The sequence below is a fragment of the Lepidothrix coronata genome, unplaced genomic scaffold (assembly GCF_001604755.1).
Source record: "Lepidothrix coronata isolate B3197 unplaced genomic scaffold, Lepidothrix_coronata-1.0 Scaffold2, whole genome shotgun sequence".
In the NCBI taxonomy this organism is placed as follows: Eukaryota; Metazoa; Chordata; class Aves; order Passeriformes; family Pipridae; genus Lepidothrix; species Lepidothrix coronata.
The window spans coordinates 1,836,454-1,863,696 of record NW_016690182.1 but is presented as its reverse complement, the minus strand read 5'-3'; the positions used below and the strand labels follow the sequence as shown (position 1 = coordinate 1,863,696).

General features: G+C 40.7%; 1 protein-coding gene across 7 annotated transcripts in view; it reads left to right on the top strand.

Annotated features, from left to right (window-relative positions):
- LOC108497658 (prefoldin subunit 3) overlaps positions 1-27,206 on the top strand; it is a 41,054-nt gene extending 13,848 nt beyond the window's left edge. The window contains exons 9-25 of one of the 7 annotated variants that reach the window (XM_017815526.1): positions 3,272-3,357; positions 4,418-4,541; positions 5,199-5,335; positions 5,617-5,720; positions 6,586-6,732; positions 7,194-7,253; positions 7,357-7,467; positions 8,300-8,416; positions 8,532-8,562; positions 9,062-9,182; positions 11,213-11,269; positions 11,600-11,707; positions 21,476-21,600; positions 22,642-22,708; positions 23,169-23,267; positions 25,007-25,145; positions 26,007-27,206. In XM_017815526.1, the coding sequence (XP_017671015.1) occupies positions 3,272-3,357; positions 4,418-4,541; positions 5,199-5,335; positions 5,617-5,720; positions 6,586-6,732; positions 7,194-7,253; positions 7,357-7,467; positions 8,300-8,416; positions 8,532-8,562; positions 9,062-9,182; positions 11,213-11,269; positions 11,600-11,707; positions 21,476-21,600; positions 22,642-22,708; positions 23,169-23,267; positions 25,007-25,145; positions 26,007-26,077 (1,704 nt within the window). In that variant the 3' untranslated portion in view covers positions 26,078-27,206. Of the gene's footprint in view, positions 1-3,271; positions 3,358-4,417; positions 4,542-5,198; positions 5,336-5,616; positions 5,721-6,585; positions 6,733-7,193; positions 7,254-7,356; positions 7,468-8,299; positions 8,417-8,531; positions 8,563-9,061; positions 9,183-11,212; positions 11,270-11,599; positions 11,708-12,270; positions 15,057-17,786; positions 17,863-21,475; positions 21,601-22,641; positions 22,709-23,168; positions 23,268-25,006; positions 25,146-26,006 lie in introns of those variants that run through there. The other 6 variants (XM_017815492.1, XM_017815476.1, XM_017815487.1 and 3 more) reach the window with 6 other exon arrangements.
- The last annotated feature ends 37 nt before the right edge of the window (positions 27,207-27,243 follow it).

Here is a 27,243-nt window from a genome sequence, read left to right as displayed (position 1 = left end):
TTCTTCTTGAGACTATATTCCCTTCTATGTATTTATATGTGGGAAATGTGTTTGGTAACTTTTACCATGCATTAAATGTACTCAAACTTTGAAGCTCTTAATAAGCTTTTTTTTTTTTTGATTGTTTAAAGCAATAAAACTCACAGAAAATATTTTTCAAGAACTTCTATTTTTTTTTTCACAGAGGATCCCTGGCAAGGTAAGCCACAAACATCTTGCCATGCCTAGAGGAAAACCTTCCATTTCACTGTAACTTAATGTCTTCCAACACACTCAAAGATTACAGTTAGTTCAGTCAAGAATTTTTTCTATCTCCTGAGGTCTGAATAAATTTGATGTTTCTATATCAGCACTCAGTTCCAGCTTCACTATTACTCAGTGTATGAGGGACATGCACGGTGCAGGTTGTGTGCTGGGAAACTTACCCTGAAAGGTGGAGTGCAGGGAAACACCTTCCAGGGAGGATAAACTGAGGGGCAGAAGGGAGGTGAAAAAGATGGTGTGACCTGGTGAAAGGAAACAGTGACAGTCCACAGCAATGAACGAAGGGGTTCTTTGTGAGCTCCCTCAGCTCGCAGGGACAGTGTATTTCTCACGTAGGGCCAGCCCAACACGGAGGTGTTTGTTGTTATTTCTGCAGTGCAGGGTAACCTGACGGGTGGAATGAAGAGCCACCTGTCAGGACACTGAGGCAATAAACTGGAGTGTCTTAGAGCTCTAGAGTACTCGAGCTGTTTAAGTGGAGTCACTGAGAAACAGTAAAAATTTAATGTGTAAGCTTTGAACAGTCACGGCTAATCCTGCACCACCTTCATGAAATTAAATTTTGTGGGTTAATCATGTAAAAATGTATGTAGTGTGAAGATTTGCCTAAACATCAGTGTCTTTTTAATGTGGAAATCAAATCTAAACCACAAGCTTCCATTGTTAGTGGTATTCATTACTGCCTACATATGATTTCCATCTGAAACCATACATGCTTCAAAGTACAAATCTCTAATGTTTGCTCCTAGCAATTTATATTAATCCCATCAAGAACTTCTAGGCCTTTTTGGTAGGAAAGAAATATGACTGTAACCATCAGGGTAAGAGCAGGTAATGAGTAAAAACAGTAGTTTGATGTTTTCTGATGGTGTTTGATCTTAGCATCTTACTTTGTCTGTTGATTAGCAGTGCAGTATTCAGCTGGTCTGTATTATGCTAATCACATTATACTCAAGTCTGAAGTTATTTATACCTCACTGGGTTTGTGTGCACTTGTCCACTTAATTGGGTCATTATAAGGCTCTTGAAAGCAGGTAGGGTTTCTTTATTTACTGAGAATAGGGGGATTTAACTTAACATTTTATTTCTAATACCTCAGCTGTTTTGGTGTAAGTGCACTATGTAAGTGACAAAGGCAACTTTGAACTGGTGGTAGACATCAGCATCCTGTGTATTTTGGCAATTTCAGTTCCACTGTTAAGCCTTCCACTTACATAGAAATTTCATGGCATTTAACATGAGTTGACTAATTGTACATCCATTTAGTGCCACATTAAAAGGATTTGCTAGAATCTCTTAATAGTGCCATTTTGCCTGCTCCTGTAAAGAAAATGTTTTTCTTTGTAGATGCCCTGTTTCACAGTGATGTTGCTTGTGTTCTGTTTATAGCTGTTACTGTATTTCATGAGTGTAACTGGATCATTTCCCTCTGTATGAATGTTAGTCTGTCAGATGTCTTTCTGTGGGGGGGAGGCTGAATCATAAAATACAGCATTTCTCATGTCATAATGCCTGTATTAGCCCGGGTGCCTTTTCTGACATAAAACTACTCTTCACTCAAAATTTGATGTTTTGTTGGATGTGTGCAGCAATAAGAAAGTTCAGAGGAGATTTGTTGGGTTTAGTTCTTGTGGTTTAGGGGGTCGTTTAGAGGGTTTTAGAAATAGTAAGTATAGAATATGCTTTTCCATACAAATAAGTTTTAGAGTGGCCTTGGGAGGAAAAAAGGATTTCTGGAATTAGGGCATAGGCTTCTGTTATTATCAATATAGTTGTGCCATGCAATGCCTTTTGCAAACTATTGTGCCTCCTAAAAGGTAAAAGTGTGGAGGGGTGATTTTGTTTGTTTGTTTGTTTGTTTGTTTGTTTTGGTCCCTGATACCTTTCCAGAATGGTATTTCAAAATGTCCCCCTTGGGGTTTAGCTGTCTAGGTCAAACACCAAATTTATTCATGACCTGTTGTTGAAGAAGCTACACTGTCTTATGTCTTAGCTTACCTAGCTCTACTTAAATACAAGCTCAGACCTTAATTTTAAGACAAGAAGTTTTATAGGATTATTCTAAGTACTTTTTTCCCCCCTCCATCTCTTGATTCATCTAGCTTGAATTGGCCTTCACTGAATGTGGGACTCTAGAATTGTGCTCAGTATTTCAAAGGGGAGCTTGCCAAAGCCTTGTGTAAATAATATTTTTCCTCTTTCCAGGAAATTACTTGATCTAACTTTTGGTACAGAAGGGCTACACAAGGGCAAGCTTGTTTTTCCTCCAAACAATGCCTGTCATATCTGTTTTAGCTATTGAAAGTTGGCAAGTGGTAAGAGAGGCTTTAATGTCTCTGAAACCCTGCCAGGTGAGGAGGACTGAGCTGGCAAGTAGATTAAAACTTGAGAGGTCCATTCCTTTCATCTGAATCTGCAGTAGGATTTATTTCACTTGGAGTAATTGAGTTGGCTTATTGTATAGTTACATGTTGAACAGCTACTCAGTCTGCAGTAGTATTGTTGGGATCAGGTTGAATTTGATTCCCTATTTTATCAAACCCAACATCCTGCTGTAGTCAAGTGTTTCTGCTATAAGCCCTTGACTGTAAATACTCGAGTGAAGAATGGCTGGCTTTTTGTCGTTACATGAGAAAGGAGATCAAAAATACCAAGTCTTTGTTTTGGGACTTCTGTGAGTTCAGGGGAGTACTGCTTAATCAGCTGTGATTATTCAGTTAATCTTAACATAGCAAATACTGTTGCCAAAACCAAAGATGCAACTTGCATGTGCAGGAGCAAACCTGTTCTGGGGGAATCCTTCCTTCGTGTCTCTGTGTCCCACTCCTTTTAAAGAACCACTACTGAGTGGATAGGATCTGGGTGTGCAGGGTGGCAGCAAAACCCAAAGGCACAATTATTCATGTGTGAGTTTTTGTTTGTTTTTCGTGGGTGAGAAAACTCATCTATGTGCTAAACAATGAGGTGTTGATTAGAAGCAATGTTTTATAAATACTTTTAATTTTAGGCACCCAGTAGCTTGCTTGAGGCACTGGAACAGCATTTGGCTTCTGTGGAGGGAAAGAAAACAAAAGAAGTCTCTGCTGCCAGCAGGTGAGCACCCAATGAATTACAACAGTGCCAATACTTAATATTTGTCAGTGTTATTCTAAGAATTTTCAGGATTCAGTCACTTAGTATTCTTGAATTTTATTTGCTTCTGAATATCTCTTCCTAGAAATATAAATGAAGCATCTAGTGGGTATTAGTCTGATAGCTTAGCCATGTTTGAAATCTAGGCATGACTGCATGTCACTACAGCCTGATTATGCTGTAACAAACCACTGAGCTGAGACCTTGTATATTATTCCTTTTAGCTTTTACTTGTTTGAAGTCCTTTGATTTGTAAGATTTCTAAGGTATTTGAATTTTGATACCCTTCTTACCCAATCAGATGGTATTTATCTTTATTGTCAATTGGCTACCTTTCAGACCATGAATTTATGTTAACCTGCTCATAAAAGCTCTTCAGTCCCTTCTCAGAACAGCCAAATTAGCTTAGATGTTTTGTGCTGACAGAAACTGTTATTCTTTCTGTCAAGAACGGTATCAGTATTGTGTGAACAGTACTTCTGACTGAAGAGTGAGAGATCTCTTTTGGCACAGACATTCCCACACAGAAACTTGGTAAATATTGATAAATGTATCAGTGTGAGTTACATTCCTGAGTTGCATTCTCCTCAGATTTTTTTTTTTTGCTCAAAAATTTGAGGATTTGCTGCCACAGGATTCTGCTCAAGTGTGTACTAAATAGGGAATAACTCTTGTGCTTTGATTGCTGTTATATAATGTACAAACAAGCTTCCTGTGCCTCTGCCATTTGAATAACATTCCAGTCTAGTCTAGATGACTTTAAAGAAAAAAGACAACTGGTATGTTCCACATTTTCCAGTTCCTACCCACTGAAACCTGATGATTGATTTTGTGTACTCGTGCTGCTTTGTCACCAAACCCTGTTGTTGGGCTTTTTTGTACCAGAGAGTAAAGGAAGAAGTGACTTGGGGGGAGAATGGCACAAGACTAGATAAGGCATTTGATCATTAAACTGTAAGTGATGTATACCTGATTTAGTTTTTTTAATAACTAAATTTTTTTTAATTATTACCTTTTTTAGAGCTAGTGCCCTATCCAGTGCTGTTTCCTCACTTGCCAATACAGGAATGTCATTCAGCAGGATGGATGAGAAAGAAAAGCAGCAGGCATTGGAGGAGGAACAAGTTAGACTGCAGGCACTGAAGGTATGATGTTTTTAACAAGTTCTGTTTTCCAAGATTTTTTTGTTTTTGAATACAGGTTAGCAGAAGAGAGGTGGGGAAGCTTGCAAGGTCACTCAGAGAGGAACATCAGCTGTGTATAACATACAGCTGTGCTTTGACCTGTGCTATATCAATGCAGTGGACATATCTAGAGTAATGAGGGATGTAAACCTGAAATTAATGTAAACAAGATTATTCTGTTGCCAGCTTAAGAGCAGCACCACCTGGATATTAGTGGGATGTACATTTTCACTGATTTCTGAACATCTGAATTGAACTATGAAGATCCATAAGTAGGGAGATGCATCTTCCTGAGCAAAGGTCCACTGACCTGTTTCTCTGAGTGGCTCTGGAGGGTATCTAGACTGCAGCTTGACTAGAAGTGGTTTACTTCTAGGTAGTTGTGGATAGCTTAAAAAATAATTATTTAAAACATCGTCTCACCTTGATTTTAAGTTACAAATACTCTTTTATCTCTGATTTCAATTACTCTTCTATTTTCAGAAGAATAACTTTACAGAAGAATAGCTTTTATTTATTAAGGCCATAATTAAAACTTCTTCTTGGAAAAGATGTTTAGGACTGAATGGTTAATAAATTAATAAGATTAAAATTCCAACTGTCTATCTCATCTTTCAGGAGCAGCGATTAAGAGAGATTTCTGTAGTATCAAATTCCACTTCCACATCAGCATCCCCAAGCACTTTATCAGGAAAAAGTGTGAATACCACTGTAGCTGTTGACCTCTTTGCTACACCAGCACCCACAACAAATAGGTGAGAGATTCTTTCCTTTCTGAAGGAAGCAGAAATTACTGCAGTGCCCTGTAGCTCCACAATGGCTGTAAAGCACCAATCCTAGTTACTTCTCGAGTACCTTTTGCTGATGCTTTCTTTTGGTATGTTAAATGCTAAATTATGAGGTTTTGTACCACTGTTATTGATGGGCTATTAGTGAATAAGAGAAAATGAGATTGGTATGAGTGTTCATATAACACAAGAATACAATGCCTGTTATGTATCTTCATATTTCTCTCTCTCTCTCATTTCTTGTTCAGCATGCCCAACCTTTCTAGTGATCTTTTTGATCTTCAGCCTGCATTTGTTCCAACTGTGCAGAGTACTCCAGCTATATCAACATCAGCAAGCAGTGCTTGGGGAGGTGAGCTCATACCTTGATTTGACTGTCTTAGTGATGAGTGACTTCTTAGAATACAGGAAGAAAATACAGATTCAATACTTAATTGAATCCACATCTTAAGTGTTAATTACTTTGCATCCAAACATTTCTGTTCTTGACAAAATATAAAATAAATAATCTGAAAGCTCTGGCAAACTTTCTTTAACGTGTAGCATTAATGTTGATGTCCAGTAGATGAAATGAAGGACCCTTCAATAAAGGGTAGAGAAGTGTAACTAAAAGTCAAAGTTTAAAAATGCTGGGAGAAATAAACTAAGCAAATGTAACTGAAAAGATGCTGGACTAGTATTTCCATTTCATTAAGCAAAATTTAATATACTTTTCATTTAAAAGATATTGCTAACTTCAAAGTTCTCATAATAAAGCTGTGTATCCTAGTTTCTTGGGCACAGCATTCTCTGTACCCTCACCCATCCTTCCAAAGAATGATCAGATGTCAAAGAAATGGCTCAAATGCCTAAAAAAGGCAATGTTAACACCATGGTAAATGTTGGTATTTTAATAGGTGGACTTGATACCCTTATGTGCTATTTAAAAGATAGATTATTGAAGCCAAAAATGTAGTATCTAACTTCTTTGATTGATACATGTTCTGTCATTCTCCCCTTCCCATCCAATGATAATACTAGAATTATTTTCCCTAAATAGAGAGAGCTATTAGGATTTTTATCTGAAACTAAGAATTTGTATCTAAATGAGCTGATCATAAGGTGGAATATTTACAATTTGGCTTTGTTTAGAAATTCTCATATTCAGTCATTTCAGTCTGTTTTTCTTTTCCATTATTTGTACTCTATATTCTTTCCTTCACTTCTGCATCTGAAAGGTCCTTTCTCGTCTTCAAATGGTTGTGTTGGTTCTCCACCTCATCTGGACATCTTTGACATGAAGCCAGTTGAAGAAGCTGTAAAATCTGCCACCCCTTTCATCAATTCTTCTTTTTCCTCCAAACAAACGGTGGAACTGTTTAGTGGTAAAAAACCAAACAAACCCCATGTAATTTATTTGCAAGTGGAGATAATAATAATGCTGATAAAAGTGGGCCATGTAATTTTTTTGTGGTTTGGGCCAATTTTCACTTTTGATTAAGAAGTGAAAATGGTGCCTTAATTCCGGGTGTAGTAAATTATATGTTTCCTTAAACTTTTATTTCTGTGGTTGAAATAAATTATTATTTTGTTCAGTTTGCCCAACATAGATATCCTAAGACTTCCAGTGTTGCTGGAATTTTTGCGGATTTCTTTCAAACTGCAACCGCCTTTCTTTTTTGTAATGGGGAATGCAGGAGTTACTTGGCTCTTCAAATCTGTAAAATAAAAAAATCTTTTCATAATATTTAAGATTTTTAATTTTTAAGTGCAGAATTAGTTCTTGCGTCTCCTCTTCCTTTTTCTCTTTAAAACTGATCTTATTTTCTTCTCTCTTTTTACAAAGATGACTTTAGTGGTCATAAACCTACATATGCTTCTGTGTATCATCCTCTGACTGTTGATGGTAATTTCATTTTTTTGGTTTTTTTTGAAAAGGCTTTCTGGTTTCTCTGTATTTAGTGGTATTACTTCAGGGGTACATTTCATTACTCAACTCTTTTTTTCAGGTTTCCCTCTTCATTCAGCTCCTCCAAGTACCACCTCTTCAACAATTAACGTGGACTTTGATGCTGTTTTTGGAGGAAAATCTTCAGCACCAGAGTACAGGACTGCAAGTGGTAAAAACTGGCTTATGACTAATTTATACCCTACAGGCAACAGTTGCTTAACAATTTAGCATAATTGCTCTTGCAGTTCAAAATTTAATAACTTAATATATTTGCAAGGTGATTATGGGCCTGATAAGAGGCAATCAGTTCAGTTGTAGTTACTTGCTTTAAAATAGCTCTGACTAATTTCATCCATTGTGTAATAATGGTTTCCTCTCTTTCTGGGGGAGCGAACTTTGAACGGGGCCCACTGGATCTCCCTTAACGGGTAAGCTCGTGTTCGTTTGTTTTCAGTGCTTAGGACTTCAGTGTTTTCTCTTGCTACATGATAATGAGTTCCCTCAGACTCCACTGAGAGGCATTGTACTTGCAGAAATGCAAAACTAGGTGTGTGTGTGTGTGTTGCTTGAAGAATATCTGAGTTACAGTCCTGGTCTTCTATATAGTAAAGGAGCTCTTGTGTACATTCAGGATACTGGCAGTATCATGAAAGTACCACTGTATTGAAATTAACTTTAACAACCCCACTTCTTCTGCAGTTTTAGAGGAGATTCATCTTATTTTGAAAATGACATTAGTGTCTGTTGAAGTACAATTAAAGATTTTACTGGATTAGTAGCTACAATATAGTATTTCATAAAAAACTAAGAGGTTAAATTCTGCTTCCATCCAAGTCTTAGACATTTCCAGCATATTGAACCTCCACATAAAACTACTCAAATGACTTAGTGTTCTGTAAAGAAAATATCTCCCTGGATTATGGATGTCTTTTTTTAAATGCAGTGTAACCATTTTGTTAACAGTTGCTTTTGTGCTCTTGGTTTAGCTTTTACCTTTCTAGATGATGTGTTGCAACCCACAGTACCACCACAAAGTCAAAGAGCCAATGCAGCCAGCCAGCAAAGCGGAAAAATTTTGGCAAATGACCTCGATTCTTCACTTGCTAATCTAGTAGGAAGTAAGTGTGAATCTTTTAAAATTAACTTTCTTATTTGTTACTGAAAGCAAAACAAGCTTTTCCCCTCCAAAATGAAAAATGCTTAAGAATTTTGTCTGTTTCTTTTCCCCCACAGATCTTGGCTTTGGAGGAACTCCATCCAAAAAGTAAGGGCATATATGTTTTTAGAGTATTCTCACATGACTGTTTGGTAGTCTCTGGCACAGTTGAGCAGCACTAACATGGGAAGAGTCTCAGCTCTTGAAATAATCTGAAATAATCAAGAACCACATTGAAACAGTACGTTTGTGGTCAATCACCATAACACAGTCACCCTCAACTTTTGAAGTAGTTCACTTCAGTTTTGCAATTGTTGTATTTTTACTGAAGCATCGTGAGAGATCTTGCAGTTGCATCAAACTCCAGTTAACCATTGTGCTGTACAGTGCAGTAATGATAGTTTTACTTTTAACACAATCAGAACCCCCCAGACTTCACACTTACTGGAGCAGAGATACATAAGTAGTTACTGAAATCCTGAGTGTTTCTCCCACCCATAGATTCAGCCGTGTACATGTATTTAAGCATGTTTTGGTTTCCCGTTATGTTGTTGTTACTCTTGCTGTTGCCCCCCCGTAAAAACTAATACCACAATTTCATTTTTAGGTCAGACATGCAGTGGTCCCAGCCTACAGAGAAAAAACTTACTGGTGGAACTAACTGGCAAGCAAAAACAAGCACATCAACCACATGGAACCCGACTCCCCTACCCACCATTCCACACATGGTAATTTCTGTACTATGAAATCACACTTCATTCTAGCAAATGTTGCTTCTCTGCTTGAAATAACTTAAAAAGAACAACCAAGGCGTTTGGGACAAGACTGGTAGGAGGGGGAAAATGCTGGTAGGATCATGGAATCATGCAGAATGACATAGAGATTTTAGTATGCTTTATTTCCCTTCATTGTAAAACTTGTCCATTAAAGATTTATGTCTCAAGTGAAAGGTTGATTACCTGTCTCAGTTCATAAATTCTTTTTGGATTGAAAAAAATTATCCCAATCCAGAAAATTCCTGATGTGCATGTTTGAGATGTTCCCACTCCTCTTCCCAGGCACATGTGCACAAATAAACATCCTAAGAATGTGTTTTAGGGGAAAACTGCTTTTCCTTCCAGTTTTTGCTCCTTTTTCAGTTTTATCACATGAAATGCTGCTGCAACCCCTGTAAGGCACCTTAATCCTCAGGTCAAGCAGCACTTTGGACTTTTGATAATGGTCAAGAGCAGCTTCATATTTTTAACACAGTACAAAATGCTAAGTGGATCTTTTACAGTTATTTAAATGAAGAGTTTTCATTTCTTGGAGGGATACTTGTAGGCAGCTGACTTTTCTTGTGCTTTTAGAAGAGATTTTTCAAGTATCTTGTATTCATACAAATACAAACAACTTTTCTGAAATGTAGCTGCCTTAGAGGGAAGTAGAATGTCCATCTCAGTTATATGTACAACTTAGGGTAATTACTACATTTGCTATGAATTTTGGACTGCTGTCTGACTGCATTTTGCAATAAGAATAGCTAACCTCTAATGCCTGTTTTCCTCGTCTTACATGACTATGCTTATTCAGAATTAGCAAAGTTTAGTAGAATATTACATCCAGTTTTGGACTCAAAAATGAGACTAAAAAATTTAGATGAGAGGGTGTCTCAATTGTATGGCACTTTGATGTGAGATTTTTTTGAGACCACACCATCTCTTTAACCCCTCTTGATGCTCTAGAACATGCTGTTAGAGTGCTGATGCACTGTGGATTTGGGATTTGTGGTTTTATTTCATGTGTTCATGCTTATTACTTTCTAGTCTAAGCATTTGGGTGTTTTGTGCCAGGTGTCTGCTTAGGCATTTAACATGGAACTCCAGCAATTGATGGTGCACAGATCTAGCCCAGCTATGAGCACCTTTAGAATCTGTGTCCCAGTACTGAAAAGCTCTCCCTGTCATGGCTTGGCCTGTGGCATTCAGGGTAGTAACCCTCCAATTCATGTATCACCTGCTTACTATTCCATAGCCAAGTGCTTTGTTTAGCACTCAATTTCCAGTATAATTAGCACTGTTTAACAAAGTTTGGCAATATGAAGAGCATGCATTGCTGTGCCTGTGAACATAACCTGATACAAGGCTTAAGATGCTCTTCATTTTTCTTCTTCCATATTGTGATATGTTGCAGACATGAGATCTTGGTATGGAGCAACATTCACATGACTAAACATCTGTTGCTATTTGCTTTTTAAGCAAAATGGTCACTGCCTTCCTTGTGTTTTTACTATGCCCTTCTCACACATAGTGGGAGGAAGAAGGAATATTTCGTGCTGTGTCCTCTAAGAGCTTCTCACACACGTGCTTGTGCAAGGAATATACTCACATCTGGCTAGGTGTAGTAAAACTTCTAATTTTTCTGTAAGTCATATTAGTGATAGTTTTCTAAGCATAGTTGCTGATATTACTGTTCTTGCACTCTTTCCTCCCACTTCGATTGTTTTAATACGTGAGTTGAGCATAGCTACAGACTGTTATGGTACTGGACTTGAATCCATCCCTTGGTTAGAATTTCCAGTTTGAATACCTATTAAATAATTTTCTGTCTTATCCTTTTGCTGTGCCAGAATGGAGTACACTATCCTGGATATGTAAGTCGATTTCTTGTAAATATGTTGGTTATTTCAAGTACTGAAAAATGTCTTTTTCAAAGTTTTATATATAGTGCTAGTATGCATGAGCTTCTCTAAAATGTATCAACATTTTCTTGATTGAAGGTACCTGCTCCTATCACATACCCATTGACCACACCTCAAGTGCCTGTATATGGAATGGTAAGAAATGTGATTGTTTTATATTCCTGAAAACTAAGTTTTCTTCTCTAGTGAGTTCCATGGCATGCATTATTATGTACAAACCATTCTGTAACTTCAGTATATTGACAATAACTGTTTGAAATCTGATAGCTTTTTCACACCTTGCATTGAAAGAGATTACTCTAAATTTTATATAGCAGGTTTTTTAAAAGCTTTGACTTTACTGTGTGTGTGTGTGTGTCTATATGCTTATTTTCTACTATAATTAAATGCAAAAAAAAGAAGTATCTTGTGGAATTAGTTTGAATTTTATATACTTGTCTCGTGGGGGGTTTGTTTTTCTAACAGGTACCTCCTCAGGTTGGAGCTGCTCCTTTGATGGCACCCCAGTCAATGATGTATACACAGCCTGGTCTAAGGCCAACAAATCCTTTTGCACCTGTTTCTGAAACTCAGGTGAACGGTGTTCTTTAACCTTGTGATGACTTTGAAACTTTAGTCTTGGTAAAAGCAACCAAATGCTTCATGAAGAGCTGCTGGTGTAATTCTGTGAAAGTGAGGGGTTCCTCAGCAGCTTTTGATGGTCAGGAGACAAATTCAGATATGAGATCATACAATTGCAGGAAGCAAGGAAGAAATTAAAAATGAGAGATTTAGTGGTATATCTCACTGTGTCAGTATTAAGAAATTGGGAGTGGTGAAGATATGTAGGTTTCAGACTTCCTGTGACATTAGCTGGATACTTGGTTTAGTCATACTGACTAGAGCAGTGTTGAAAGCTTCCTGCAGGATCAAGGGATGGGGGAGTGAAAAAGGCTTGGACAGAGGTCATTGAAGCTGGAGAAACTGTGTATTCCTGTCATCCAAATATGTTAGTCTTAATGTCTCTCGGGGGTGTTTTAAAGTGCCACAGCCTACAGACTTAGCTTGTAACAAGGCAGTCAAATAGATTCATAATTCTGAAACAGAGAAACCCTGTGTTATTTAAGTGGCATTAATATGTTATCTCTGCTTCACAGATACAGTTTATGTAGAGCCACCAAAGCAACAAGATGTGAGAACAACCAAATACTGGTAAAAAATGAAAAGACTGAATTTCAATCTTTCCATGATGTATTCCTGAACAGGGCAACTGTTTTTTTCCCTGTATAATACAATATTATTTTGAATTGCAATGCTTTAGAGATTCTTGTTTATAACAGTCACTGCAGTGTGAAGTCATGTTTGTTCCCTGATTTTTATTATTTTTTTTTTAAACTGCTCAGCAGAAAACTGTATTTTTGAGGTTGACTCAGAAGGTGCAAGCTGGATTATCATCTTCAAAGCCGAAGAGAAGGTTACATGATTGCTCTACAACCTTAATCATCAGTGGATGACCTTGGGAATTGACTGAGGATGTCAAAGCTATTTATTTTCTCCATAAATTCTGTGGCTGTTGTAACCAAGACACAACACAAATCAAGTTGAGCAATAAAATTTTTATGTGCTCTAATAAATACTCCGACAGAGCAATGCTTGCATTATCATAAGGCCAATGTTGTGTGAAATCAGACAGCTTTTTCACATTAGAATAGCTTATAGTAATTTGCAAACTTTATAATGTGAGTTTGAAATGCTGTGAATCAACAAGACACATACTTATTACATATATATATATATATATATAGTAAAAATAACAAATTGCTCCACTGGTATATCAGTGTTACAGGGGGAGTTAAAAGAGCCGGGCTCTGATGTGGGCTGCAAGTCTGTGGTGGAGGAGGGGAGACAAGTGTGTGACAGAACAGCACGTGCAGCCTGCAACAGGTGACAGGAGCTGCACTTCCATCAGGTACCTTCTCTGCAGGTGGCATCTTTAATCCTTCAAGGAAGAATAGCTTTCGGAGCCAGTGCCTGTAGGTGTCCCCAACCTCAGCACATGGGAGCAATCTCAAAATCCTGTTGCCAACTGCAGTCGAGACAAGAGATCCAGTTCTTCTTTTTAAAGTCCATTAAGTCAAAAGACTCAAACCTTGCAGTCATGCTGACACTTGTGAACTGGCAACTATATGGAAATTATCCGGCTGTAGAAAATAGCTTGTGCTGCTTTTTTGAAATAAGAACCTAGTTGTAAACCATATAAAAGTAATTATTTTTAAATGTGTAAATATGTGCAAACTTTTAGATAATCGTTTCTTTGATGCTGCAGTAATCTTTTTCTTCTGTAGTAATTTCAAGGTTCAAATGCTACGTTAAGAAATCCAGACTCTTTTTGAGAGGAAAATCTTTTAAATCAACTAATTTATGAGGTATTGCTGTTCACAATGGGTCAGATGTGTACAGACTTCTGGCACATCTTTTGTATTTAAGAATCTTCCTCCAGAACTGAAATTGGCTATGAAAATGCCTTATCTTGTATTTTTCACTGTCTGAGAAAAAGCGATAGCATTAAAAAAACCCAGTAGTTATAATAAGTAGATGGAACTGGGAACAACCTTTCCTCCAGAAGTTTCATGGCAGAACACAATGAAAAGCTCTCCCATAAAATTACTTCTAATGATTAATATTAAAGCTGAGTTTTCAAAAAATGAGTAGTTTTCTGTTGTTACAGTAAATAGACCTCCAGAGTAGTAAGTCTTTTATCTTTTGGAGAGTCTGTAATTGCAGAAATGCCTCTGACTCTGACCACAAATGCAGGTAGGCCTGAGAATCTTGTCAAACTCTCTGGTAGAGAACTTCTAAATTACAGCATATTCCTCAAAGTGGGAACATGCCTTCTCTTTTTCCCAGTGCTTAATTCTGTCCAAAGAGTGCAAAAGCAGTATCTCTTAACCCTATGGAAATATTTTTGCCAAATGAAATAACATAAAAGAAGCAAAATAAAACTCCACTCCCCAACCCTTGGAATCTGTAACTGCTGATTTCTTGGGAAATGTAACCTTGCAGAAATTTAAAACTCAGAATTCCTTGATTTTAAAAGAATTTGGACCAGTATATGGCAATTTAATGTTCAAGTTTGAATTACAAAGGGCTTCAAGCTTTAAACCACCTTTGCTGGGTTGAACAACTGTACCATTTTAAGCCAATGAGTTCTTCAGTGCCTATAGTTGCCCTCCACATGACGAGGGAATAGATGCCATTTAGAGTAAGTCATTGTGTTGAGGGGACTGTTCATTTAAGAAGTAGTTGAATTCCATTGATTTATTCAGCAATGCAAAGTCTTGTGTTCAGATTAGACCAGTACATGCAGTTATAAAGTCTGGGCATTAGTGACAGAGGTGAGAGCGCTACAAGCAGGCAGTTCCATGCACTGTAAGCTGTTAGGTCTCCTTCATACTGAGTTGTATAAGTAATAATTAATTATTTTAATAAAATATACAAATAAATGCCTGGCAAGCAGTATATATTTGTTATAACTTTATTGCAGAGCGTTCTGAATATCTGGAATGTACTTGGCTCAGAAATGGATTTAGTACTAGGTAATAGTTTGCACTACTTCTGATTTGCTCTGGATCTTTTTAATGGTTCTTTGGTTAGCTTTCTTGTAGCAAAGCTGTCTGATACCAGTTTATTTAGTATTAAAAAAGGAGAAACAGCCACAAAGTACATTCTGAAAACTTTATAACCTACCTTCTTTTTAGTCTCCTTCACAATGTTTGATACTTTGAAACACAGCATTCACTTTGATCCCTGTGAAGCAAAGGTTGCTTCTCTCTGCACACGAGTGCACAGGACTGGGTTTTGCCAACCTCTTCCTCGTGCACGTATTGGAATGCATAAAATGGCAGAGTGTATGTTTCAGTAACATAATTCATACATAAGAAGTGAAAACCAAGGACTTGGGATGCTGTCAAGGCTTTTATGGCTCAGAAAAAAACACCCAACACTTTGAAGACCAAGGTTGTTCTTGAAGGGTGACTGTAACAGGCCAAGGAGCTGCAAATAGAAGTTATGATGAGTAAAACAATGGAGATGTATAGAAATGTGACTTTTCTTCCAGTTTGTTTGGTCAGAATCACATTGTGAACACTTCAGAAAGCAGGTAACTAAGATGTCTCTCCGTGTCTGCCTGAACAAGGAGGAAGACTCAAAGTACTCCGTGGGCTTTGCATTATTGTGCTGTAGTGGGTCATTTGAGCCACACCGGTGGGAGTTGGTGCTGCTACAGGCAGGCTGTCCATCATGGGATGCAACATAGGGTAACTTCTGGGGGAGTTGGGAAAGGTGGATTGTGTGAGGCCTGTTGGACTTGAACGTGTATCTCCTTTTAAATAACTGGGGTTTTCTATTGTTCTCTAGATGTAGTTTGACTTTGCCTCCAAGAAGTTACTGATTTTGTTTTTTATAAAAAATAATTTTGGACATGTGTACTAGAGAAATCTCAGTTCTGTGCCCAGTGGTGGAATATTTGTAGGTACAAATAACAAATGGACTTCCGGTTTAGAAAAACCACCACCACCACCAAACAACAGCAAAACCCACACATACAAAAGTAACAACAACAAAACTTCTGACTGCCAGATTGAATACAGGGTGTATTCCCAGCTGGGTTTTTTGATGTGTGGCAGGGAGGGGGGGGGGTATATCTGACCGTGCCTTGAGTTTCCTAGGAAGTTGGTTTAACTTTCTTTTTTTTTTTTTTGGGGGGGGGGGGGGGGGGGGGGGGGGTTACAATTAGAATAGTAATGCACTGTGGATCGGTGCTTAATTTGTACATAAAAAGGAAAACTTTTTGTTTTGGGTAGTTTGTATTGTAAGAACAGCATCTAAAGGCACTGTGTATCAGTCATCTATTTCCATTTAAAAGATTATATTTTTGAGCAATGGAAACTGTACATGTTATCATTTATACATTACTGATAGGTAGGAATAGAGAAAACCTGTTGCTATGACTCTGAAGATGTATCTGACTTGTCATTGATCTGTACATCGCTGCATCACTACCTTATACAAATTCTCATGCTCATTTAGTTAAGGAGATTGTAGTAACTGGTACAGTTACAACAGGAATTGTAACGTCAAAACTTTCAGTATATCTCAAATGTGTATCCTTGTAGTTAAGTTTAATCCTTTACCAAATGTTTGGCTGGAATTTCATCTTGGAGCAATGACACAATCGGTGCTGGAACAGATTTCCCTCACCCCAACCCACACTTTATTTATTTGATAGGTCTTGTTTTGTATGTTATATTTTCCCCCATGACAGGTTTGTGCCTTTTATTGGATATTTATTTAAAAGGAGCGATAATTTAGGTTGCTTTTTTTCAGATGTATTCTTGTACAGCTGTTCCTTTATGTGAGTTCCTTCGTTTTATAAGAATACAGAATGTGTGGAATATACTAGCCACAAACTGGAAAAAAATTTTGAGGGTTTATGTTCTATGAATAATTTTTTTAAAACGAAGCCTAAGCACAAGACTGGCTGTGTTGATATTTTAATTGTGGAACTTCACAATTTGTTAATACGCAAATTGTTTGTTTTTTAAAAACTGCTCATATCCAATTATTTGATGAAACAAGTTTTGGAAAAAAATAAACTTTGGCACATGCAAGATGTGTGTATGTGATTATTTTTCCATATGTTTGAGGGCTTAAGGCTATAATGCTGATAATGGCTGAATTAGGGTGTTTGAGTGCCTCGTTATGCCTCTGCATTTACATTGAAGAGAAGGCTCCAGGGAGAACTTAGAGCCACTTCCATTGCCCACAGGGGCTCCAGGAGAGCTGGAGATGGACTTGGGACAGGGGCCTGGAATAATGGGACACAGCAGAATGGCTTTAAACTGACAGAGGGCAGGGTTAGATTAGATATTGGGAAGAAACTCTTCCATGTGAGGATGGTGAGGCCTTGGCACAGGTTGCCCAGAGAAACTGTGGATACCCCATCCCTGGAAGTGTTCCAGGCCAGGTTCGATGGGGCCTGGAGCAACCTGGTGTAGTGGAAAGTGTAGGCACCTAAAGAGTAGGACCTGCACACGGGTGACCTCAGGGTCTCTCCTGGAGTGCCTTGACCACCACCAAGTTAAATGTTTGGCTTTCTCACCATTTCATACCCTGAAAGTCACGACAGCAGGAAGTGTAAAGGTTCTTTTTATAGCTCTGTGTGTTACCCTGTAAGAAGTCACAATACCAAAAAGCAGCAGCCTTAAAGACCAGTATTTTTAATAGTTGTATTTTTGTTTCTGGAGGTTGCAGAGGTTTCAGTTGGGAGCTTGGGCTCGTTAATAGTTCATTCCTGTTGTGTGACAGCTCTGTGTCAGTGCTGAAGGCCCGGAATCCACCACTGAACTGCAAGACCCTCCTCCAGATCCATCCTCTCCCCCTCATCCTCCTGCTCCCTCTCCCGCGCCTTCCCCGGCCCCGCCCCCTGTCCCAGCCGGCCAATGGGCGCCGCCCTTTGCGGAGCGCGGCCCCGCCCACCTCGCGCGCTGACGCGGCGCGCCCCTCCAAGACCGGCATCCAATGGGCGGCGGCGCGCGCGGCGCCGACGTGATGACGTTTGGTCCGCCGCGTGCCGTCGCGGGGCGCGCGCGCAGCGTCGGTTCCCCAAGATGGCGGCGGCCGGAGGCGGCGAGGCGGCGGCGCAGGGCGGGCGGCGCGGCCCGCTCGGCATCCCCGAGGCGGCCTTCGTGGTGAGCGGGGACGGGCACCGGGCAGCCCCGGGGCGGCCGGGGGGCGGGGGCTGAGCGCCACCAGCCGGCCCCGGCCCCGGCCCCGTGAGGCGGCACCTCGGCGGGGTCGCGGCCTGGCGGGCGGGCGGTGCCCCCTCATGGCCTCAGCCCTGGGCATTTTCCTGTTTGCCCCCGGCCTGGTGGTGTTAAGCATTAATGCACTTTACAGGAAACTCGACCCCCGCGTTAGGCGTTACCGTGTGTTTGCACGGCCCGGCTCAGGGCGGTGAGGGGCCGCCCTGTCACTGTGTCCCGGTCCCTCCTCACCGGGCACGCCGGGCCCCCCCTGTGCCACCTCGGGCAGTGCGTGCTCCAGGCACCTTCCCCGCATCTGCCTCCCAGAGTCCCATGTGTGACTGCTGAGCAGATCCATCCTTCAGAAGGGACCATGTGTCCTTCTTGAAAACCAACAAATGTGTATCTTTCGGGAAACAGGCAGAACTTGTTTATCCAACTCCAAAAACTGATGTACCAAGCATTTGATGATTCTCTTGACTGGCTGAAAAGGAGGAATCATTGGCTTATGCAGTGATACAATCTCACAATTGTCTGCTTGCGTTCTGCTGTGAGTAGGCTCTTAGTGCACCATCCTGATTGCTTCTTTATCTCATCTGATCAATAAGTATTGATCAGGGTGGCCGTCCCTGGCTGCCCTGGTGCCCTGGAAGTGTTGAGGTTTGTTCATTGTGCTGCTTTGTTACTGAGATGTTCTTGGACTTTGAAAATCTGCAGTTCTCAGATCTCTTATGTCTTTGCCAGAGCTGTTTGGACTGATCAGATCTGACTGCTTTTATAGAAATACGTGGGTTTGACCTGCATTTTGGTTTTCCAGGTGTAGTGCTTTTCCTTCACAGGCATGGGGCCTCACCAAACACGGGGTATAGGACACTTGGTTTCAGTGCATCCAGTTTCTCCTTTTCCTTTAAGGTTTTTCAGCAGTCACTGGGCTCTGGCAAATCCTGCTGGGCTGTAAAATGATTGCTGCTTGCAGCAAACTTCCTTACAGCTCTTGTGGGACCGACACAGACACAAGTGGAAGGGAAGGGCTGTGTCTTCAGCTGCCCTGTGAGACCTCACTGATCATGACAGAGAACATGTGCTCTGTGCTGGCTCTGCAGTGGAGGTGCCACCCTGGCAGGAAACAGGAGTTAACCAAACACTTTGAGGGCATGTGTCCCATCCCTCATTCTGTGCTGGTGGCTGTTGTTGCAGCTGCTGTGTTTGGTTCTGTGTTGTTTCCTTTTTTTTTCTTTTTCTTCAGAACATTATATCCTGTCATGATGATAAAAACTTTCTGATCATTTGCTTGACATTTCCCCCAGCACACGCTGCATGGGCAGCCTGACTGTGCATCTTGTCTTCAGAGGTGTTTTCTGTGAGTGTCTTGGTTCCGTAGAGGCTCTTCAAACAGTTTATGGCTGATGTCTTGTCTGAGCCATTGATCTGTGAATTCTTGTGCCTCTCCAGGTTTCAAGTGACGTTAAGCCCTGACTCAGTGTTTTACTGGAGTCTTAAGAAACACTCCAGATAGAATTTCCAGCTCTGGTGGGTTTGAGCTGTAGCCCAGATGTTTCCAAACAGAAAGCCTTCTTTGTTCTGCCTTCTTCAGCAGGGCTGAGGATCCAAATCTGCAAACACGTGTCTCTTGTCTGTTCCCTGCACGTGCCCACAGGTGCTGACAGCTCTGCAGAGGCAGTGCCTGCAGTGCTCTATTTGGGTCATCCCTCAGAAGATAACCATAGGGATGAGTGGGAATGTGCTTCCTGCTGCACTTCAAGGCTTTCACAGGCATTCCTGTGCCTTGGCTTGACGTTTGCAAAGATTGTGTTATAGCTACAGTACAAAACATGGTGTTTTGCCAGTGAATTTTCTTCCTAAAAAGATGGAGATGAGTTTTGGCAGGTCCTTGCAGAACCTGTAAGGTGATTCTGCAGTTGAGGTGCTGCAGGATACATGACAAAGCAGGGAGCCTGATGGCATTGACACCCAGCTGTGCCTCAGAGCTCTCCTGTCCAAGCTCAGCCTTGCAGGGGGGGAGGTGGGTCCAAAGCCTGACCAGCGGCCTTGAAAGCCCCAGCTGGAAAACCTGGGGGGTAAATCTGAGTCCACCTTGGATGGGGCATTATGCAGTGGGAGGAGATCACCAGTCTGCAGGGGGCCTGGATCCGCTTCCCAGCATCTTTGTTCGTGGGGATGTGGGTTCTGTCTGTGCACAGGGACTGAGCTGGGGCAGAGGGGGGTGCCAGGCAGGGGGCTGAGCCCACTTGCCTTTGCTTTCTGCCTTGTGTGGTTCACACCAGCAGAGTCACTTCCACGAGAGGGAGTTTCACATCCTCAGGCCTTACTTCTGTGACCCTTGCTTGCTTTGTTGGAAGTTTTCTCCAAGCTTTATCAGGAGCAGGAATGCTTCCCGGGCTGTTGGTGGGGGGTAGCTCGAGGCATTCCTTGGGCAGTCTGGGGTGTGGTCTCTCAAGGTCAGATCCGCCACCTGGGCCATGCTGCCTGCTGCAGTCTGTGATGGAGTTTGTGTTTCTGCTGCAGATTTCCTTAATGATAAGGAAGGTGAGGACTTCTACCAGACTCAGTAATTTCACAGTGAGTTTCTTTAGCCAAGAGTGACTCCAACTCCAACTTTAGGAGTCTTAGTGAGGGGAAGAAGCTCCATATCTGGTATTGCTTTGGTAAGGTATTACAGTCTTTTTCTGATGTGAAACTTCTGGAATGGAGACACTGAGTTCAAAAGGAGAAGCTGAAGAGGCCTGTGGTAGGACTTCCATGGGGTTTTACTGAGCTCTGTAGACAAATAAGGGCAGAGTTACTGCAGTGGGTGAGGGGGGTCATCTTGAAATGTACACAGGTGAATGTGGGCAGGCCAGAGACACTCTGGCCTGATGTACCTTCCAGAGGCTGGGAACATTGTCCCAGGCACATGAACTGCTTCCTGGGAGCCTGAAGGAGCTGCATGCCAAGGTCAGCATCCTTGGCAGGCTCAGGCCTGTCTTCTCTGGCAGCTTTTCCAGCTGATGGTAGGACTGGCTGGAGTTGTTCCGTGGCTTCCTGCTGACTATAGAAGGAGCTTCTGAAGCCAAGCTGTTCACTGTCACAGCACCTGCCTGAGCAGATACCCCAATTTCTCCTCTTTGTGTCTTTCTCTGTCACAACATTCTTGATCAGGCCATGATTCTTTTCCTTCTTCAGTTTTATCCTAAATAGCTTGTAATCTGATTAGCCACAGAGAAGCATTATCCTGCCTTACAGGTAGGAAACCCAGGTTTAGCCGTGCTCCCAGGATACCCATCCCTGTTAGGTGTCATTTGACATTGGCCAGGACTGAAAGCACCACTAACCAGGTACCAGCAAATACAGTTATGAAATTATCCTTAGTTGCCTACCAAAAAAGGAGGGTAGGGGGAAATGAAAAGGTGGCTAAGAAAGAAATGATTGTGTACTCCACTCCAGAAAAGAAGTTGTATATATAAAACCCCTTAGATGTAGCTGCAGTAAGATAACATGTCTGTGTCTAGGATTTCTGTAAAAGTCTTCTAACACTGAGGGTTTCTTTCTCCCCTTAAAGGAAGATGTAGATTCTTTTATGAAACAGCCTGGAAATGAGACAGCAGATGTAGTTCTTAAGAAGTTGGATGAGCAGTATCAGAAGTATAAATTTTTGGAACTTAATCTTGCTCAAAAGAAAAGGAGGTAAGTCATAATTTTTGCAGAATTGGGAAATGTTTAGCACAGTTCTGTTTTTTTTTTTAAATAAATCTAGTTTTTAATTAAATATCCCAAGAAATAAAAAGTTGATGATAGGAGAGCTAATATTTATAGTACTTTTGGGAAAGCCCAGCTTTTTTCTTCTCTCTTCCTGAAAATTACATGTAAAAGAATTAACAGTGTTGCTGAATAGGTCCTTAGCCCTTAAGGCCAAAAAAGACTGTTGTGTCTCTTGGTTTTGGCAGCCTGGTGTAAATGAGAATATGTTTTTATCCAGTGTTTACTGTGCCAAGCCTGTAACTATTGGTTAAGTAACCTCCTCTCTCTCCGGTAGCTTCAGGCTTGATCTGAAGCTAGGTGAGAAACAAATTGTAATTTAAAGGCTAAAATCAAAGCTTTAAGTAATATTCTCTTTAGGTGAAGCTCCTTTCCTGGACAGATATCCCCAGGATCTCACCTGGAGCCCAGCTCTGGCAGTCACTGCTGTTGGAGCCTGTGGGTGGCTGGGAAGCCGTGGGATCCGGTGCCCCTGCTGGTGCTGTCAGGAGGGGGATGCCCTCAGCTCTGGAGAGCTTTGCTTGGGGCAGTGCTCAGTCCTGTGGCTCTCAGCTCCCTGTCAGAATAGTCTGTGAGCCTCAGAAGTAACACACTTGTGTTGTTTTACCTACAGCAGTTTCTGTCTCTGCTTCTGCTGAGGTTTCCCTCTCTTTCGAGGAGATTACAAATCTGCAAAAATGTGCCATTTTAGTTAAAAGGAGTCTGTTACTGTTACTGTGTGTTGTTGCAGTCTGAAAGGTGAATGGGTTGCTGTGCTTTGGAAGCCAGCAAACCTCAGTGTGGTGGGAGGCAGGTGAAGCTGGAGCTGAGCTGCTTTTCCATGCTATGTCTTTCAAACCTGCATTTGTAAGCCTGTTAAGATTTTCAAGTTTTAAAAGGGAGGTTGGATTGTATAATAAAACTGATCACTTGTTTAGGAAACTCTGTGTCTCTGTAAAATAATAAATCATGACTGTTGTTAATTCACAGGCTAAAAAGTCAGATTCCTGAAATTAAACAGACATTAGAAATTTTAAAACACATGCAGAAGAAAAAGGTAAACTATTTTGAATATCTAATGAGTATGAGAAAAGCTAACTACCTTTCCACCCTAACAGAACACATTGCAAGAAATGTTTTGGAGAGCACACTTAATATGCCTTAATAAATAACAGAATTGTTTTTAAAGGTATGTAGTACTTTTTGAAAGCTAGTTCAAAAAAAAGTTAATGTTTGTAATGAGACTTCACTTTTAATAGTGTATAGATTGCAGCTAAGCTTTGACTTCATCTCCATTCTTTATAAAGATTTCTATGTTGTTTTTAAATATATCTTTTTTAAATGCATTATTCTTGGAGCTAATTTTAATGTTGAATTACAGTTATATAGCATTCCACCCAAGTTAATACTGTATCAATGGCAAAAGCAGAAAAGTGTGCTCTTTACTGTAACTTTTATATCTTTGACATAAGTTTCCAGTGAAAATAGCAACTGTAAGTTTTATCATTTGTCTTAAGGATTCCACACAACCAATGGAAACCAGATTTTTATTGGCAGATAATCTCTACTGCAAAGCTTCAGTTCCTCCTACAGATAAAGTTTGTTTGTGGTTGGGGGTAAGTAAAATGGAACTTTCTCTGAAACTGCTTAAATAACTTTTAAAAGGCTTGTAAAAGGAAGTTTTGGTTGCTGTCTCCCCGTGGTTGTGGGCACCATTCTGTTCAGGGGTGTGTGGCAGAGCCGTGCCCTGGCAGCAGAGCACATCTAACAAGACAACTTCAGTGTGCTAGTGAAAGTTTCATGTTCTGTTTTATTTAGTGCCTGAACAGTAAGACTTCAGAGAATTGTCATTTTGCTGGATTGTTCTTTACAAAAACTTTGTTTATGTTTTCCTTACCACTTCCGTCACTTTTTGGTTCAAATTACCATCCCACATTGCCTGGGCTGGGAATGTGCCCAGCAAAATAACTTAGTTTGGCAAGTAGCTTCCCATCTTCTCTGTAGTATTCCTATTTAGCATCTTGCTTTCCCTTTTCATGCACCTTTTTAGGGAAAGGTGGGATTTCCATTGCTCACAGGTACCTGCCAGCATTTAGAGTGGAATTTGTGCTAAAGCTGGGTGGGATCAGTGCTCACACCCCAGATTTCTAAGGTCTTAAGGAATATCACGTTGGGGTATTTTGTATTTAGAGGCTTCCTGATATGTGGAGATAACCTGCTGATGCTTATTTTGAGACTTTTAAATCACAGATGTTCCTAAATCCCAGTGTTGGCTGCCAAACAAACCCCTTGGTTAGCACAGAAACATTGTTTATACACATGAAGCATCCAGACTAATTGGACAGTTGCTCCCAACTTGTCCCACTTCTATCATAAAAAGAGAAGATTTTTGTGATGCCTCCTTTCAGGAGACTGTCTTCAGAATTCACAAACACTGGCTTTCATGGAGCATCCCAGGTTTATTTCATAACATCAGAGAAAGTTCATCCCATTGACAGTTCACGTTGAAAAGCAATAATGAAGTGTCTCAAGCAGTTACTCTGTATAGGTGTTCTTGGCCTTCTGCCTTTCTCCTCCCTGATGCTTACAGTCTGTGTGTTGGGCTGTGCCTGTCACTATTACTGGGGCAGCTCTACCTTCCACTTACTTTGGACAAGAAAGGCTTATCCAGCTCTGGCAGCTCTGCATAGCCTTCCCTGGAATCCTGTCAGTCCCAGCACACGGCTCTGCTCAGGGCACAGTTCTTGAATGGGACAAAGCTTCAGTGGTGCATCTTCACCTGACATTGCTCTTTTATCTCTTCTTTGGTAGTTTCTTACTGAAATAACCATTTGTGGATTAAAAACCACCACCACAGTGTCAGACAGGACTTCTATACCTGTTCTATCTTTAAAGACCTGTAGTAGCTCTTGTTCCAGTGCCAGTGAGCTGTTTGTCAGTGTTCCACACAGAGAGCCTGAGGCTAATCTTGAGTCCCACAAAAACTGTCTCTAGAGTTCTGTGGCGCCTGAAAGGTGCTGCTGAGAAACACGAGGTGTCTCACTTTTCAAATATGGTGAGGGTGAGACGCTCATACCTGAAAGGCTGAGTGTGATCCACAGAGAGATAAATCCCTTCTTGCTTAGTTATGGGAAGAGAACTTCTTTAAGTCACACTAGGGGAATTTATTACTCAGTCACTGAAGGGGTGGAGGCCTTGGATTCTGGCATTGCCTGTCCTGAGCCTTGTTGTCTTGGCCTATCAGGACAATCTGTTGTTAATGTTATAAGTTATAAAAAACAGCCTAAAATACGTTCGGCATGCCTTAGTCCTTATAATGCAAGAGTAAGAGCTTTTATGAATCTTTCTTTTTTAGGCCAATGTGATGCTTGAATATGATATTGATGAAGCTCAGGCTCTGTTAGAGAAGAATTTGTCAACAGCCACGAGAAACCTCGATCTTCTAGAGGAAGACCTGGATTTTCTCAGAGATCAGTTCACCACTACAGAAGTCAGTATCCTTTTTGTTCCTTTGTGGGGGAGGAGGTGTTTATGAAAGCCAACATCCAGGTAACAAACAATTTCCTGATGTGTTTTTATCCTAGACTGGCTGCCCTTAAAATTCTGTAGCACCTGTGAACTTAACCTGTTCTAGCAGTGCAATGGAACGTTGTGTTTGCAGGGCTGAGCTGAGGGTCAGTGTGTTGGAGGAGGCAAAGCTTGTGTTTGTGTCTCCATGAAACCTCCTGCAGTGGTTGCAACCCAGACTGACTCTGGGGTGAGTTAGAAGTGTGAATTGGTGCTGTGGATTGATGTCCAAGTGGCCATTTCAAAGGAAGTGACTCTTCCTCTCTGGAGCTTGTGAACGTTGTTGTTTGGGCTGTTGCTCATCACACCCAGTGCAGCTGCCTCCAAGCTGCAGCAAGTCTGGGGCTGGATTAGGCTGTGCTCAGCTTTTTTTAATGAGTGTAGCCATCAACTGAAGCATTAGATTTAGTAAATGAAGGCACAACTGCTTGTTTTTCCAAGTTGATACTTAAGCTGTCTTAGTGCTGCAGGAGTTTTGGATGCCTGAAATAGGCAAATGCAGCTGATAAGGGCAGGTTGACTGAAATCAGCAAAGAGTAGCTGTAAGTAAAACCAAAAATGTGTTTCTCTGCAATATTTGGATATTGGTTCTTTAAGTAATGGTATAAATGCTGCAGTTACCAACAGTTACCAGTGTTCCTGCATGTTGAGGCTTCACACCAAGTCAGCCCTTTCATTAAGTGGTTTCTATACTGACTGTTACAAATAAGTGGCCAGCTCTATAACCTACTTTTCCCCTTTTTTAAATTTTTTTTTTTCCTCTTTTTTCCTTAATTCCACACCCTCAGATATGGCCAGAGTTTATAACTGGGACGTAAAGAGAAGAAACAAGCAGGACCCTTCCAAAAACAAAGCATAGTTTTGCCAATTTTAAATGTGGTATCGATTTCCAAATATTTTTTATTTAAACACCCCCAAACTTCATTCGGGACTGATTTACTTTCAGCATTTCGGTAAATGGTAAAATATATAAAAACTAATGGTGAGCACCATTTTATTTATTTGTAAACTCAAAATTTGGTTTCATGCATGCTTCATGAAAAGAATTATTTGAAAAAGCACCACAGAGTCCAGCAAAGGACATAGTATTTTGATCAGACCAGTCTGTCATAAATAAATTTCTACCTGAAAGCCTGTCTGAAAAGCTGAGGGGCATGTGTGAAATGGAGTCTGACATTTTAGTGGGTTAAGGCTTTGCAGGGTTTTCATCTCTGTGTACAGCTGTTGGAGTTAACTTTGACTTGGGCTGGGAAGATGTGCAGCTGTAACGTTCTGGGAAACTGAACAAATAGAGCGGAGTCTTGGATTTTGTTTCAGTCAGTTGATGGGCAGCATCAGTCTGCAAAGCATTCCTGGACTGGATATCCACTTTGGATAAACTCGTTTGTAGTAATTATGGGTTAGCTAACTGCCTGTTACTGAGCCCTCAGCACTTTACACACAGCAGTTTGTGATTTGTCCTCAGCAGTGGTAAATGGAGTGAGCAGCACAAACCATGTCAAGCCTGCAGGAGCTCTCACCCCCTTCTTCCTCGTACCTGTGCACACGTTGCTTGTTTTGGCAAACACGTTGAACAAGGACACCCCAACACTGAGAGCCTGTTAGGGCCCCCATTTCCAACCCCTTAGCCCAGATGTCCAGTTCAAATGTCTGAGCACTCTCGGCCTCCCAGGTGGAAGCCTGTGTTAGATCGGGGTGGCTGACTGGAACCTGACCTCTGGTGTTACTCTTGGAGTATTTTCTTGGTCCTTCCGAAGCCTTGCAAGATTGTTGCCTTTTACCTCTGCAGTTTCTTTCTAAAACAAAATGCTCAGTGGTGATGTCAGTGGCTAATATTCACATTCTGTGACTGAGAGTACAGGTTTCACTGCAAAATAAATGCAAATGTTAACTGTTCAATCTTCATGTAAGAAACAATATACCTGTAAATTTTTTGTACTTTTATTTCATGATATTAAAATAGTAAAACTAAACAGTTGTGGCAAACAGCTGTTTTTGTGCATCTTTCTTTGTGTGATCTTTTAT